At 41.1% G+C, this 16,067-nt stretch overlaps 1 protein-coding gene and 1 long non-coding RNA gene across 12 annotated transcripts in view; one reads left to right on the forward strand and one right to left on the reverse strand.

Annotated features, from left to right (window-relative positions):
- Window positions 1-16,067, forward strand: part of hoxb3a (homeobox B3a) — a 79,505-nt gene extending 63,438 nt beyond the window's left edge. For 8 of the 11 annotated variants that reach the window (XM_026165918.2, XM_080301035.1, XM_080301036.1 and 5 more), the window contains 3 exons: window positions 1,457-1,523; window positions 8,485-9,194; window positions 12,230-16,067. In XM_026165918.2, coding sequence (XP_026021703.1) covers window positions 8,606-9,194; window positions 12,230-13,101 — 1,461 coding nt within the window. In that variant the 5' untranslated portion in view covers window positions 1,457-1,523; window positions 8,485-8,605 and the 3' untranslated portion in view covers window positions 13,102-16,067. Of the gene's footprint in view, window positions 1-1,456; window positions 1,524-4,741; window positions 5,179-5,986; window positions 9,195-12,229 lie in introns of those variants that run through there. The other 3 variants (XM_026165925.2, XM_080301038.1, XM_080301037.1) reach the window with 3 other exon arrangements.
- LOC145428613 (uncharacterized) lies at window positions 139-12,240 on the reverse strand. The gene is made up of 2 exons (XR_013908912.1): window positions 10,698-12,240; window positions 139-10,101 (listed from the first exon to the last, which is right to left on the reverse strand). It is a non-coding gene; the product is annotated as an uncharacterized LOC145428613 (long non-coding RNA).

A 16,067-nucleotide genomic window follows, 5' to 3' on the forward strand; every position in this document is an offset into this window, starting at 1 on the left:
TAACTTTATAGCAGCAGGAGCGGTAGTAGCCTGGTGGTAGTAGTAGTAGTGATGTAGACTTGTGCGGGGAGGTCGGGGGATCCTTTGCGTTTGATTTATGTGTTTGGGTGAAGTTGTCAGGAGCAGAAGCAGAAGGAGAACGGCTCTGAGATTTTATTGCAGCACTTTAATAATAATAGCCAACAACATGGAATACACTTTTCATCCTGTGATCCACTTATATAATTATACGGTTCCGCTTTACGCAGTGTTTACGGCCCCGCGCAGCAGCAGATGGATATGTGTTTATCTGTGGACAGAGCTAGATGTGATCTCTTGCTGTGGGTCCTCAGCCCGGCAGTAAGACTGTCCACAGGACTGTCCAGGATGAGTGTTTTCTCACTCAGTGATGCTTGAGTTATTTATGGGCCGCGTGGATCAAACAGCTGTTTGCCTTATGGGGCCTGTTCTCATTTTGGTTCGCTCCTCTTTCTCTCTGTCTCTTTCTGTTTTTTTTTCTCCCCCCTATTTTTTGCTTCTCTTAAGTCCCCGTTTGGTGCTTAACAGAATTTATGACTTTGGAAAGTTGTTTTTTTGTGTGGGTTTTTTTCGGATGTGTTCATTATTTATGAAGTTTATTTAACTTTTGAAGTTTTTAAACGAGACCCTGCATTAAATTCTAATGATCATTTTTAATAGCAAGAATCAGAATTTTGATGCAATCGGGGCATGCCTTTCGATTTCGATTGCAGTTTTTAGATTTCATATATATATATATATATATATATATATATATAATTGTGTTAATCCGCGTGTGTGCTAACTGGAGCATTATTTCTGATGGGTAATTATGATTTACGCATACAGTTTAGCTATTTATGTATTTATTTATTGCACAAATCCTTCTAACCTAAACAAAGTCTATGTTTATATATTCTAGGCCATTGCTACAAATGAACAATTTCTAATGCATTCTATATATTCCATAACTCTATTCCCTACATAACTCATTTTGGTACGCTGACGGGATAAGCAAGATTATTATTGAATATGAAATCATGCGTGTTTTTGTTTGTTTGTTGTATTTATTTATTTTATTATTTTGAGGGAAAGAAGACAAATGTGTAATTGTGGTAACCAGACTCAATAACATCTCACACCCTCTAGCACAAAGGTCACTTTTAGAAAGGTGTTAGGCACAGCATTGCCTCGTTCTTTGTTGTTGTTGGTTTTTTGTTTTGTTTTTTGTTTTTGTTTTTGTTTGTTTGTTTCTTTTTTTTTCTTTTTTTGTGTGTGAATTATTTAGGGTTTGAAGTCAAGCGGTTGCTGCTGACCCAACCATTCGATTCGAGTACAAGAGGTGACCCGCCTCTGTATCTGATTTTACCGAGATGTGTTTGATTGCATATGTCTTCTTTCTCTTTCCTACCCTTTTCCCATCCCCTCCGCATGCCCCTTTTCCCGCAATATACGTCAGTTCTTAGGAGCTTTCTGGAAGCCGTTTTCCTCCATTAAAACTTCGGGGGAAAATAGGAAATATTCCGGTAAGTTCGGACTTTTTTTGGCATTATTTGTCATGATGCAGCCTGCATTAGAACGAAGTCTGAAGTTTGTGCATGGGTGCTGTGTACACGCTAATAGAATTATAAGATGAGAAGACAGTGACGATTTTGCAACGTGGAAGGTGCATGACGGGTAGTTTTTCCTTTATTTTTAGACAATTAGGACGCTGCATATGTTGAAAAAAACAATATCCTGTGCATATTATATTGATGTGTAGAATGTATACTATTTCTACAGGAACTGATTTGTCTATTCGTAGTAGAAGTATTCTCTCTATAATTTAATTTATATCTTTTAAGCATAAATGCAGTTACATATATATGGAAAATATTTATGAAGTTGAAAGTGATTGTAATGTTGAAATTCTACGGGTGTGCGCGCGTGTACGTGTGTGAGTGATGTAATATCGTGTAATGACACGTGCTTATGTAATATAATCCTGAGGTGTGAAAGGAAGTGTATGATGGCCGCGGGTTATAGGCAGAAGCATGGAGGGTCAGTTCATCATTTGATAGACAGTTATTAAAACTGCATGTTGTAACTGCGGTAATGGCATTAATGCTACCACTGTTCATAGCCTATTAATACAGCTATATTTACATAACACAGCAATTAAAGTGACAGCGGCTGAATTAAATAGTTCACAGTTGGAGTCCTGTAAAAATCATTCTGCACTTGTGCACGATATTTTAACATTGGCATTTCTCAAATCGTTTGAAAAACAGAATCAAAGGGAATTCCTGTGTCATCCTCAGTGGCCTACATATCTATAGTCCCAAAGGAGAAAGAAAGTGGAAAAAGGAAAGAAGATTTCCATGGCGCAGGAAGGCACCGCGTTTTAGTTGTGAAACCCAATATCCGTGACTCAATCCGAAACATGCAGAGTCGATGCGCGTCTTCCATCCGAGAAAAACAGCCGTCCTCCACAAGCACTGGCGTGCTTTTGCAAGTCAGTGCATAGGTGTAATCCGTTCTGCTTATTTCTCCACATGCACGTCTCTCCCACACATGGAAAAAAAAAAGAAAGACAAAAAAGTAGCTGATTAGCTTTTTGGTTAATGTGTAATGAGGTTGGTTAGCAGATCCTTCAGTCCACACAAAGGCTGGTTTAAAGGAAAAGTTGCAGATGGACACATTTCAGGCTCCCACCTTCCACCTACACCGAGCTCATCCTCTCATTTCTGCTGCCCACAGCGAATGCTATCTGTTTTAAAGTCGGGCTGTTTACACACACACACACACACTGCTGGGTGCTAGAGAACTCATAAATCTTACGTAGCCATAAACGACAGGAGTAGCGTCCTGAATAATAAAAATAGAGGGAGCGGGGGAGAGTTAGAGAAGAGAATGTGTGTGTGTGTGTGTGTGTGTGTGTGTGTGTGTGTGTGTGTGTGTGTGTGTGTGTGTGTGTTGGGGGTGGGGGGTGAGGGGGCGTAATGACAACATCATAGGACACCCCTCATATTTTCATTTCCATTTAGGTCTCTCTCTTTCACCCCTCTCTTTCTCTCAGGTTTTTTTTCACTGTTGGTTATTATTTTTAAGCCCACTTCAGTTTTCTTTCTTTAAGTGTTGTTGCACTGCTGCTTCATCTTCCACCTCGGTGCTTTCAAGTCAAAACGCAAGACTCTTTAAATGCTTTCTTTAAAACCCTGTTAGTGAAGCTTTAAAACCAAATTGATCACATACAATCTTTTTTTGCTATAATGTTAGCGTAATGTGCACCTTCTATGTTAGTCTTGTCCCTCTCACTCTGTCCTCCGTTACATACGTCTTAAGTGACGTTTATGCGGCGAGGCAGCAGCAGAAATATTGAAAAGAAATTCTGAAAAAATCTTGAAAACTATTTATGATGAAGGAAATTTACATTTAAATGAATGCTAATATTTTATCCATACTTTAAAAGAGTCGGATTGATGTAAACAAAAACACATAGCAAAGTCATCCTGCCGAAAGAGAAAACTACAGGAGCTTAGCCCAGGAGCTTAAGCATTTTCCCCATAAACTTTGCATTTGTCGATGATATGTCCCAAGCAGTATTTTCAGATGAGGTCAGCAATTTTAATAAACCTTTTACTGTGAGCGACTGTCTTGTTTTATATGTTGACCTCACCACGTGATTTTTTTTTTGCTTGTTGCCTCCTATAGACTTTAAAGTACACAGATGCTCTCTACAATTTCAAAAATAAATAATTAAAGCTAAATGTAATACCAGGTTAACTTTATAGACCATAAAATATAATTTATGATTAATAATGATACACATCGTTAGTGACACTTTTTGGACATTTACTAGTTAACCTGGGCCTGGTTAGAGAATGCCCACGTGGCCTATAGTAGCATATAGACAGCCTTTAAGTGGGATTTTTAAAACATCTAAAAAATACTTCTATACAAACCTCTAAAATATAGGTTTATTGAGAGTATTGCCTCAATACCCTCAAAAAAGTTCAATTTGTTAAAATATAAACTTTTAGGTTATGTATAACCAATATAACAGGAAGTGAAAAGCACAAAAAAGTCAAAGACTTTATTAGAGTTAAAGTTATGGTGACACGTGGAAAAAACAATCTACATGTGTCTAGCCTGCTTGCATGGCTAGATCCAGCTCAATTAGCATAATTCTTGAGTGACGTTGACTTTTTGATGAGGGAATCATCTCGTCCAGCCGTCAATCTGGTTACTCCGTTCGTTACAGGGCCTGTGAGAGTCTCTGATACTGGGGCATATTTTCACCATCATAACGAGAATATCCAGGCTACTACCACAACCACAAAGAAGACTGTAGGCTGTAAACTGGTGCTGCTGCTAGCCGTGTGCAAGGCACACACCTATAGCCTACCTAAGACCGAAGCAAGGAGCACAGATCCGGGGCAGACGGGAATAACACCAGGGGAAAATGAGCCTCGGGGAGACTTAGAGAAGAAGAGCCGTAAGGAAATAAAAAACAAGAATAGAAAACTACCTAAAATAAGATGAAGTGACATTTTGTGGCGGACATACTCCTCTGTGGCTGTGTGAATGACTGGCCGGCCGTGTGAAGGACAGTGGCTAAAAGAGAAAGAAATTTGAGGCCATTGTTATCAGCCAGAAGCGGTGCAGGCAGCGCTGGCGCTGGGGTGGAGGGTGGGTGGGGTGGGGGGGATGGGGGGAGGCGGGGGGTAGCAGGCATGCTCCCCGGTAAGCTCGTTCAGCTCATGCCCTAACTAGCCTGCCTGTAGCCTGCACCGAGCCCGTCTGTTAATTCTTCCCGCACACTGAGCCCCCGCCGATAGTCTTGGATCCCTCCGACTCTCTCATCCGCCAGTCGTTCATGCCACAAGGTGTCCTGTTCGCGCAGCCCGGTCTGCCGCTGCTGGGGCTTCAGGAGGTGTTGTTGAAGTGGTGGTCGCGAGCAGCCGTGCTAGTCTCGAGACAGCACCGGAGGAGTAGCGGGGTTTGCGGAGAGGAGAGAGGAGAGGAGGAGGAGGAGGAGGAAGAAGAAGAGGAGAGCAAAACGGACGACCAAACGAGCGGATTTGTTATTTAATTATCTGTTATTGTTGATTACCAACTGAACGCGTGCGAGGACTAATCTATGATGCGGTGCTGTTGGGTCCGTGCCGGACTGGACTGGGATCACCGGTGCTAAGGCAGGTAAGGAACATCATCGGCGGGCAAGCAGGCCAGCGCGAGCTCAAACAACAAGCCAGAAATACATAGTGTGTTTGCTCGCTGTGCAGTTTGTGGACGCGGAGTGGCTGGCTCAGTGATTTATGGCCTGTATGACTTCAATCCCGGTTCAAGAAGAGTTCACAATGCTTTAAACTGCCGTAGCTACCCGCCACAAGCAACCCCCCTTTTTCTTTCGACCGTCCATCTCTGTCCTTTTCTGTTCAGCTTTTTCCGTCCTCATCTCTTCCACTACGCTTTCCACGCCTCTTCCTCACTTAAATTATATTTAGGAGCGATGGCCGGCTGTTTTTCTGTAATGGGTGATGCACTTTTCTCGTTCAATTTTTGTCCCTCCACAGGCTCCTGTTTTATTATCATTTGGGTATATGGGATGCATTTTAATTATTCCTAAAATATTTTGATGGTGTAATTTTAATCACACATGAATATTTAGCGCCTTTAGCGATTTCAGTCTAAAATGAGACCGTGAACATAGCAACAATAGCTCAGATATGGCCAATTCTTTATTGTTTGTCGTTTAGAGTCTGTATAATTGGCCTCTCTCTCTCTCTCTCTCTCTCTCTCTCTCTCTCTCTCTCTCTCTCTCTCTCTCTCTCTCTGTTAATGGGATAAAGAATACGTGGATTGTCCAAGTTAATGCATTCTCTCTGTCTCACTGTCTACATAGCTCTTCATGGCAGACGCCATTTGTAATTTTATATCCCAGGATAAAACACAGACACTGGACACCAAGGCCGACCCGCCTCCTCTCTACCCCCCCACACCACTTCTCTTCCCTCTCCCCCTCTCTATCTCCCTCTCTGTGTTGTTTTTGTTTGGGTGGCTGTTTCTCTGTCAGTGTAAGTGGATTATTCAGGCAGGCGTCTAGCAAAGTTGGTGATTGTATTAAGCTGTAGCACTACAAGCCAGGGGCAGAGACATTACGTGTCCCGTTTAATGGCGAAACAGCGATATGATTTAATAACATATTCCTCCTACACTCACTGCCATGCCCCCCCACTCCCCCCCACCCGCCTCCATCTTTCTCCCTCTGTCGTTGGGACTATTCCTTAGAGTAAATAATTAGGATTCCAGGTTGTCTACTAGAAAGATAAATGGGTGACATGTGTGACGTGCTGAGAGCCGGAGAAAGGCTGGACTATTTGATTTTGAGAAAAAAATGGGAACACATTTTAAAATAGTTGAAAAGTGAATTATATTATTTTAGCACAATTTTACCAATCTATAAAGTTATTGGTGACTGAACTGCGATTTCTTGGTGTTACTGGTAGAAGACAGATATCAATAAAACAAATTTGATGGTTTTTGTTGTTATCACGCTGATAGCATTACTATCTCCAATTCCTTCTTCTAGTATCTTAAGTTATGTTGGCGGTATATCATTCAGGCCTGTTCTTTATATATACCGTGTGCAGAACCATCAGTAGGCTATATGAAGTAGACTTCGATACACACAATCCTATTTTCGGTGCAGCTTTCATGAAGCTCGGGCCTGGTATCTGTCATTCTAATGTATCGTCTTACCTTCGCACGTGCTTCAGCAAATTCTTTTCTTTTTGTTTTGTTTTTTTTTTAACCTTATTTTTTTCTATACATTTCTCCTAAACGAGATCCACTATAGCAGGACTAATACAAAAATATCTTCGACATTAGAGCGAAATAAAAGAGATGGCTAATAATAGTGAGCCGTTGTTGCAATATGGAGCCGGGAGCCAGGCTAAAATACTGGTAGGGTTAACTTGGAAAGCCCCAGTAGGCCTAGTTTTAGATGTAGCTAGTGCTAGCGCTGCTCAGCTTGTGTGTAATGGAAGAGCTGCTTCATCTCCTCTTTTCTGCGTCAGACAGTTTATCTCCACAGAAGCAACGAATGCCAGGTGTTCTCTCGTGTCTGTCAAGCCGGCCTTTTACGGCCACAGGCCCACACCAGCGGTGAGCGCAAGATACAGTGTGTGGAGGCTAACCCTGCTGTTTTTCCTTTCCTTTTTTCTCTCTTTCTCTCTTTTTAACTAAAGGCGCCGTGATTGAGCATTCTGACAGCTTAACCCTCATGGGTTGTTGACTAGTGAAATTTCTGCCGGGAGCCTCCTTTCTTTCTTGTCTTGTCTTTTTTTTTTTTTTTTTTGCAAAAAACAATATAAATCGTATATTGTTGAGCGCAATTACATTTTATAATATGTTTCCATTTACTGTTTACCTCACGATAAATCAATCAATAAATCAGTAAATACATAAAACATTACTTGTATACTGAGATCCGAGTTCTAACCTATACTTCACCTTTTAAATACTTTTCGTCATCAGTAATATTTGTTACTTTTTTCTCCGTTTAAGATAGATAGATAGATAGATAGATAGATAGATAGATAGATAGATAGATAGATAGATAGATAGATAGATAGATAGATAGATAGATAGATAGATAGATAGATAGATAGATAGATTCTTTTTTATGGGGGAAAAAACCCTGGTGAAACAAAAATCCTTTCCGCTTGGATTCCTGTGAGTGAAGACAAGTGAGGTAACAGCAGAGAGAACACAGTAAATCACAGGCGGAAAGTAGAGGTTGACAGAAATAGACTACCTACATCAGTCACAAAGGAAAATAGATATGGGCCGTGTCCACTGCCGCCATTACACATAAAATGTCGTTTTCAGCCCGAATAACAGCACACTTTTGATGGTAATTCTTTATTAGGAAAACTTCAAAAATAACGAATATCTCTGGAATGTATGGAAGAAGAACCAACATATCTTAAAATTTTATGATGATGGATTTTAATTTATTCTGTTTAAAAACAAATCTAAGTAAATTGCGTAATTTTCGTTGCATAAAAACAGAAAATAATTGGTTAAAATCATAAAAAAAAATAAAAGCCATTAATCTACAACTACAGATTAATGGCTGTTATTGATAATAACAAACTATAGCAGTAATAAAAACTGCAGTTAATTACAATTTAAACAGAAATTGCAACATTAAATAACTGACCCACCCAGCAGTGTGTGTGTGTGTGTGTGTGTGTGTGTGTGTGTGTGTGTGTGTGTGTGTGTGTGTGTGTGTGTGTGTGTGTGTGCATTTGTACAAGAAAGGCTGTGCAATGAGATCAGAAGAGCGTCTGCAGGCTGTGCACTGGCCTCCAAAGGGAGGGGGATGGGGGCTGTGGAAAGAAAAGCAGTGGTTTCTATTCACGTCATGGTGCCTTTCATTCAAGGAAGATGGATTTATCTTTCTCATTTCTTTCTTTCTGTCTCTTCCTAACCTTTTAGGTCAGGTTGCAGGGGACCGTTGGAGAGACACCGTCACGTGACCCCCGGTACCAAATGGTCTTCCGGCAGTGGCTCTCAATAAGGACCGGAGCACAAGAAGACGCCGCCACTTCTCACAGAGATGCAGAAAACAACATACTACGACAACTCCTCAACACTTTTTGGTGGCTACTCATCCTACCCAGTGCAGGGGGCAGCAGTGGGAGCAGGAGCAGCCGCCAATGGCTTCGGGGGCTATGATGCCCCGGTCCCAGCGTCTCACCACCAGCCGATCTTCCAGTCGGCTACCCATCTGGATGTGGATTCATACCAGCGCTCTGCCTGCTCTTTACAGTCACTGGGCAGTAATGGTGGCCACCAGCAGCAGCAGCTAGCCAAGACCAAGGAGTTGAATGGCAGCTGCATGCGGCCCAGTCTGCCACCTGAGCACCACCCTGGCTCCCAAGTGTCCCCTCCACTTCCCCCCAACCCCAGCAACGGTAATACTGGGGCTCAGCAGCCAGGTGGCAGTACTGGGTCCTCCTCACTCTCTAAATCAGGCACCAATAAGTCATCTACTTCTTCCTCCTCTACATCATCTTCCACATCGTCTTCATCCTCTTCACTGCCGCCCAACCCAACCCTGGCCAAGCAGATTTTTCCCTGGATGAAAGAGTGTCGTCAGACGACTAAGCAGAAAAACTGTTCACCCAGCAACAACTCTGGCAATGGTGTGTTCCAATACACCTGTCTCTGTCGGTCTTTCTGTCTTTGCTTTGATTTCCCCCACAGTTACAGCACAGCCTACCTCTTTGTATCTCTCATTATTGCTTTCCCTGGCTCCCCCAGTCCTTCCTTTCCTCTTTCATTTTCCTTCCTCATTAGCATCTTTGTTCCTATTATCCCACATCCCTCTTTCCTCACCTCTCTTATCAACATCCTCTTTCCAGCATCAGATCCCCAGAGAATTTACAAGGTTTCTTAGGCTTTTATGGCAAGCCAGGTTCCCACAGGCACTAGCTGAGACAGGGACTAGTAGCCGCCTGTTCTGTTCTCTCTCTGTATCTGGTGACTGAGTTTATTGTAGTTCTAGTTAATTTTGGTAGTTAATAGTGTAGCTGGTAAGTGGAGTTTACTAAAGCCATTGATCTCTGAGTATTTTCAGTGACCAGTTCACTAACAGAATGGTTACGTAAGCTCCAGCTTTAGTTTGTTTCCATTAGTAAAAGACGCTAAAGGTCTAATGTAAAACTGTCTGGCCAATATTGAAAACTAAAAGAAGTGTTCAGTAAAATACATGAAAAGGGAGGAAAACCCATTTACTTCTATTAGCAGCAGAAAATCCATGTTCTGTGATGTGTCAAAAATGAAATGTTTGCATGCTATAGGGTTACGGTCAACACCAGTGATGAATTAGACTTAGCCCGTAGTTAAAATAAAGACTTGAAGCAGGAAGAAACAGCTGGCGTGGTTCTGTTAAGAGCAACTATACCTTTAAAAGTCAGGAAAGAAAAAGGTTGTATTTTGCTTTGTTTTGAATAGCAGACAGGTAAAAACAACATTGTGCAGTTTTACAGTCATATCCTGGAACTACTTCTTGATGAACAACAGTTGGAATTTGCATTGATCTCCTGGAACCTGTCAGGGATGGAGTTGTTAGGCTAGTCAAATTTCAATGACAAAATGTGAAGCAGTCATGAAAAAGCAATCTGTTTGTTCAGGTACATCGGCATAAATTGTAAACATTATGTTTTGAGACTTTGAAACTATATGTAATTATATGAAATATATTTAATTCCTGCAATACATCTTTACACTCTTTCAACAGAGAGAATGTATCACCTTGGCAGCCAAGACATTTTTTAGACCAAATGAATTATTTTTATTATCTAACTCTACAAAATTTGTACATAAATACAGAGAAAGTATTTTCTAATAACTAGATTAAATATTTGACAGTTTCGAAATTGATAGATAGAATTACAAGAATAACAAAAGATATATTTATTCATATTTGACTGAACTGGAAAATTTTGCAGACATTCAGAGATGACAAATACCTGGTTTTACTGGGAATTAGTGTCAAATCTTAGGAAAAGAATAATAGTTAAGCGAGTTACATAAACCTTGTTGGCAGGCTATCTTGAGATGACTTTCTTATCAAGTAAGACTAAAAACTTCTCTAAAGACATCACTAAGGTAAAAATATAGTCTATCAACATGCTGCCACAAACCTGCAACCAGTAGCTTATACCTCTCTTCATTCTTCCACCTCCTCCTCCCTATCCTGCACTTCTTTCTCCTTTCATCACTCCATGAAAATGATTTGCTTTCCGATTGCTCGCCTTTCTTCCTTCTCCTCATTTTTGTTGCTCATTGAAAAGCCACTTTAAGTAGAAAGATATTAACAGGAAGAATTTAAATGTCATGTATGATAACAGATAAATAGATTTTCAAGGAGAGGGTGAGAGAATGATGAACAGACATTTGAAATGGAAGATATTAGCATCTGGATGATAAATTTGAATACCATCAGCATGTCTGATAACGGGAAAAGAACACAGTCATTGAGGCAGACAGATATGTTATTTCATTTGGTGGTTATCATTCAGAAAAAATGAATATGAGTGTGATAATCATATTCAAAAACATTTCAGCTGACCAGACAAAAAACTGAAAAGAGATTAGACTGTTTATCAATGAAAATTTCAAACAATCATTTAGAGAGTGTCACTGCTCCAGACTAGTTACTGCTCTCATCTTTCCATCTCTGTTTATAGAAATACGATAACAAAGAAAACATAATGAATGACTGGATCTAGGTTTCCTTAAACTGTACTGTATCAGCTGTTACTAATGAGAATGCACCGCTAGCACGCACATACAAACATTTATATCAGAGGCTGCTGTGCCACACGTGCACACAAGGATGAGAGAGGTTATGTTGTTTTGAGCAACTGTATAACATAATCAAAAACTCAAGATAGGAAAAAAAAGAGGTTGAAGCTATCGGATTATCCCGTGTTACTGTTTTAGTTTAACTATCAGGTACTACAGTTTTAAAAGCACAGGAGTTCATTGCCATATGGAAAATTCTGAGCTAAAGAAAATAACTTTAGACTCAAGCTATTTCACTGTCATCACTAGTTGTCTCAGAACTTCACTGGATCCACAAATGTACTTCCTGGGAGAGAAAATGATAGGAAACAGGTCTTTATCAAATATGCATGTGTTCAATCCCTTTTCTCTAAACAACTTTCTGTTTCTATTAGAATTCACTGTTATAATGACATAAATGAGATGAGAAGTTTGACTTTTCCTGGCAAGCAAATTGAAGTGAGTGCAGGTCAACCTCAGTTCCTGCTCATGAGTCCTTGTGCTGCAGCTGGTGTTGCTGTGGGGGGTTTGTCTTTCCAGCCAAGATGCAATTTAGCTTCTCTCGGCCAGCACTGGGGCCTCCACAGCTTAATAACTGCCACTGTTATGAAGTGTTGACAACTAATATCAAGGGATTCAGTCGGCCTGCTAGACACCCCCTCTGCTTTATTAAGAACCTGAATGCTTTTAATTTCCTTCAGCATGCAGCCTGATTATGTTATATTCTCTCTACCTTTCTCGATCTCTCAGCTTTTACCTTCTTAAGATGCCAACATTCTTTTTTAAATATCCTTGGTTTCTTGCCTTTCTTCCACTGTCAACCAGGTATTTTTCTGTGGGTGGCTATGCCCTCATGTTTTCTCACATTCACTTTTTGTTCTCTTGTCAGCATCAGGAGGAGCTGAGAGTGGCAGCAGCGGGGAGAAGAGTCCAACTGGTGGCTCGTCAGCATCATCTAAGAGGGCTCGAACAGCATATACCAGTGCCCAGCTTGTTGAGCTGGAGAAGGAGTTCCATTTCAACCGGTACCTGTGCCGGCCACGACGCGTGGAAATGGCCAACCTGCTCAACCTGTCAGAACGCCAGATCAAGATTTGGTTCCAGAACCGACGCATGAAGTACAAGAAGGACCAGAAGAACAAGGGCCTGAGTTCCAGCTCTGGAGGGCCCTCACCAACAGGCTCTCCTCCTCTGCCCTTGCAGTCTTCTGCCAGCTTTCTCAATTCAATGCACCCAATGGGAGGGGGAGGTGGAGGAGGCAGCACAGGCTATGACGCGCCATCTCCACCATCCTTTGGCAAGCCCCACCAGGGAGTGTCTTACTCCATGTCCACTGCCTATTCAAATGTCCCCATGAAGGGCTGCCCCCCCCAGCAGAAGTATGGCACCCCAGAACAAGACTATGGTGATCCCCATCCCCACCATAGCCTAGTGCAGGCTAATAGTGCTGGCTATGGGACACCCACCAATATACAGGCCAGTCCAGTCTATGTGGGGGGTGCTAATTATGTGGAACCCATGCCTGGCTCAGGGCCTTCCATGTATGGGCTTAACCACCTCGGCCCCACCCCACCCCACCACCAAACCATGGACTACAATGGCGCAGGGCCCATGTCAGCTGCCAACCAGCACCATGTGGGTGGAGGGGGTCCCCCGGGTCCCTGTGACCCACCTACACACCCGACATACACCGAACTGTCGGCACACCACACCTCGACTCAGGGCAGAATCCAGGAAGCACCCAAGCTCACTCACCTGTAGCAGGTTTGGAACAAAATGACAACATACAAAAAAGTGAAGACCACATCGAACAAATCATGGCTCACAAACAGACTTACACATAGGGAGACTAGTGCTGCAGCAGGATAGCATGAGAGGCAAAAGAAGACTCACAGGGGCCGTCCAGTGGTTTGTCCTGAGCTCTGAAGTCACAAAGGGGAACAGCCAGTGTTGGGTAGTGTTCTGCCACCGCCCTGTTTTCACTGCCTTCATAAAGAGCTCCACTAAATCTGATTAAGACGAGACCTTTCAGTGCTACCTTGAAACGGCAGGTAATTTAATTTTAAAAAGACAGCAGTATCGAGTATCACAGATGAACCCAAACCTTTCATATTGTCAAATAACTTGATGAAAGGCATATCTGCATATCCAATGCTGGAAACAACAGCAGTGTATTATAATGCAAACTCTTTTTTAAAATAGATTTTTCAAACTTATTAAACTAACTAGTATAATGTCTATTGCTCTAACTTTATGTAACACAAACTTTAAGTAACACAAATTTTAAACCATATTGAATCATATTTGAATTTGGATTAAACATTTAACTTTTACTTTAGTGGTATAGTCATTTTAAAAACGAACCCATCTACACAGTATTCCACAGCCCCAGGGAAATGAGGTGTATTGTAGGGAGAGGTCAGGTGTACATTCAGTCCCCATGCTGCTCTTTGCTGCTGCAGACAATGCATATCAAGGAGCTTGTCTTATGGCAGAGATACATTGGCAGCTGTTTAGTATGACAGGATCCACGTTGAGCACCGTTGTATAGTCATTTGTCAGATTGAGACTGAAATGAAAACCACCATGTTCGCACAGAAAAAATCAGGAAGATTTGTTCAAAACAGCATAAAAAAACCCTAAAAATTTTGAATTTAAGACACTTAGCAATAAGTACAACATTATTAAAACTAATTTATTTTATAATTTAATATAATGCTTTCCCAGACTATACAGGTCTCCTGATACTGTAAAAAACTGAGAACTTAGTTATGTTTCTATTTTTAGCCTTTCAAGTAGAAAGTGGGGTGAGGAGTGATTGTGTGTGTATGTTGGGCACGTGAGCACAGCAAATTCTGGAGTAGTTTGGCTACTGTGTATTAAAAGGACTCTTTTGGAGGTAGCATTTAGTCTAAAATTGTACTTTGATACTTAATAGGACACATATATGAACGCAGCTCTCCCCCTTCTAAATGAAATGGTTGAAATTTTAATGCCCAGTTAACAAGGTGGTTAGATTTATGGTGCTGAGTTCTCTTCCCCTCCAGACAACACATGTTGTTGTCAGCCAGGTTGAGCTATGTGGAGGACTCTGTCTCTATACCAGCTTGCGAGAGAGAGAAAAGAAGGAGACAGAGTGAAATGGAGAGCAGAAATATATAGCTGGAGCTGGCAGAACACATCTTCTCCTGCAAAAACCACTCGACGGTCACTGTCCCTTTCTGGCTCCTGCTGTATAACCATCTCAGACCCAGTCTTTACTAACCCACTGTCTCTTGTCTATGGCAGCAGCACATGGGTTCAGAAGGAGGCAAAACCTCCCACAGTTCCCCAGACTACCCCCCCCCCCCCACCACCACCACCACCACCACCTCCACCCCCTTTCCCAACCACATACACACACATCCATCACACGGACAGCCTACCTATCGCTCGAACAGGGTTTAAGAAGCTATGAGCTCAATTGCTAAAGTACTCATCGACACACATCTGTGCTAAGCTACTTTAGCTAATCACACCTTCATGCACACACAGCAGTGCTAAGCTAGCAATGTTTCATCAACACACCTCCATAGCCAGGGTACGCCAGCTGTTGACACCTTCAAACAAACACACGAGAGGACATGGAAGAAACATTTAAAATTCCTTATTTTAGCACATTATTGACACAGGGTAAATGCGAAAGAGCAGAGAATATTATTTATTTATGTTGAGGTATATCATTGCTGTCTCTCTCTTTCTCGCTCTCTCTTTCTCTCTCTTTATCACTTTGGAAGAGTTAACTTACAATAGAGGACACCGATGCATAAAAGTCCACACTTTCTCCTGTGTTGTTTTGTTCTCACATATCTTGACTTTTAACATGGATACAGGGTATATATTTGAACAAGAAATGCATGTCCCAGAAGTCAGAGCTGCTGTGTAAAACACATTTTTAAAACTACTGGGTTTATTTGCTTGAACCATCAGTGAGTGCATACAGTGCACACAGAGCCTATGCAGTGTGGAACAAACACAAGCAGTGTGCGCTCGACTCTCTCTAAACTTGCTGATGTTTAGGAAGTGAATCCCTGGTTTTGTTTTTAAAAGTGCATGATTTACACAAAAGCTTGCCACATCTGGGCATCATTGTTGCACTTAGAGTTTACATTTTGATGGTTAAAGGTAAAAAAAAAAAAAAAAAAATAATAATAATGAAATCTTATTTTGAAGACGAAAGGCCCTCCAATCAAAGCGTCTTTTGCCAATGTGTGTTCAAGTGAACATTCATATAAAATATTTATTTGTTATAGCCAGTTTAAAAAAAGACTTTCTGTTTTGTATGACTATTATTTATCCTTCATGTATTTATATCGAGAAAAAATACTGTACTTTTTTAGTATTTACCTGTTATGAAAGAAAAAAAAACATTGTTTCTTCTTGTCCATTGTACTAAAGTTACATTTTTTAGTTCTTGTATTTTAGAAGAAAATTAGTAGTTTTTATGTTCCTATACTGACCCTTGTACATAAATGTCCTGGCTTGTACAGGGGAAAAGGCAAGTGTGGGGATTGTTGAACCACCCATGCATAGTGGGAAAATATAGACTAACTATTAGATGGAAAAAAGAACAAGTCTTTTTGGAGAAAAAACAAGTTCTTCTTTTGTCCTTTGTAGATCCTTTTTCTTTCACTGTTGAGAGAGTTGAATGTTGAACAATTCTTTAATAAAATGTTATGTTATTCAGA

This window comes from Astatotilapia calliptera, chromosome 4 (assembly GCF_964374335.1).
Source record: "Astatotilapia calliptera chromosome 4, fAstCal68.1, whole genome shotgun sequence".
Classification (NCBI taxonomy): domain Eukaryota; kingdom Metazoa; phylum Chordata; class Actinopteri; order Cichliformes; family Cichlidae; genus Astatotilapia; species Astatotilapia calliptera.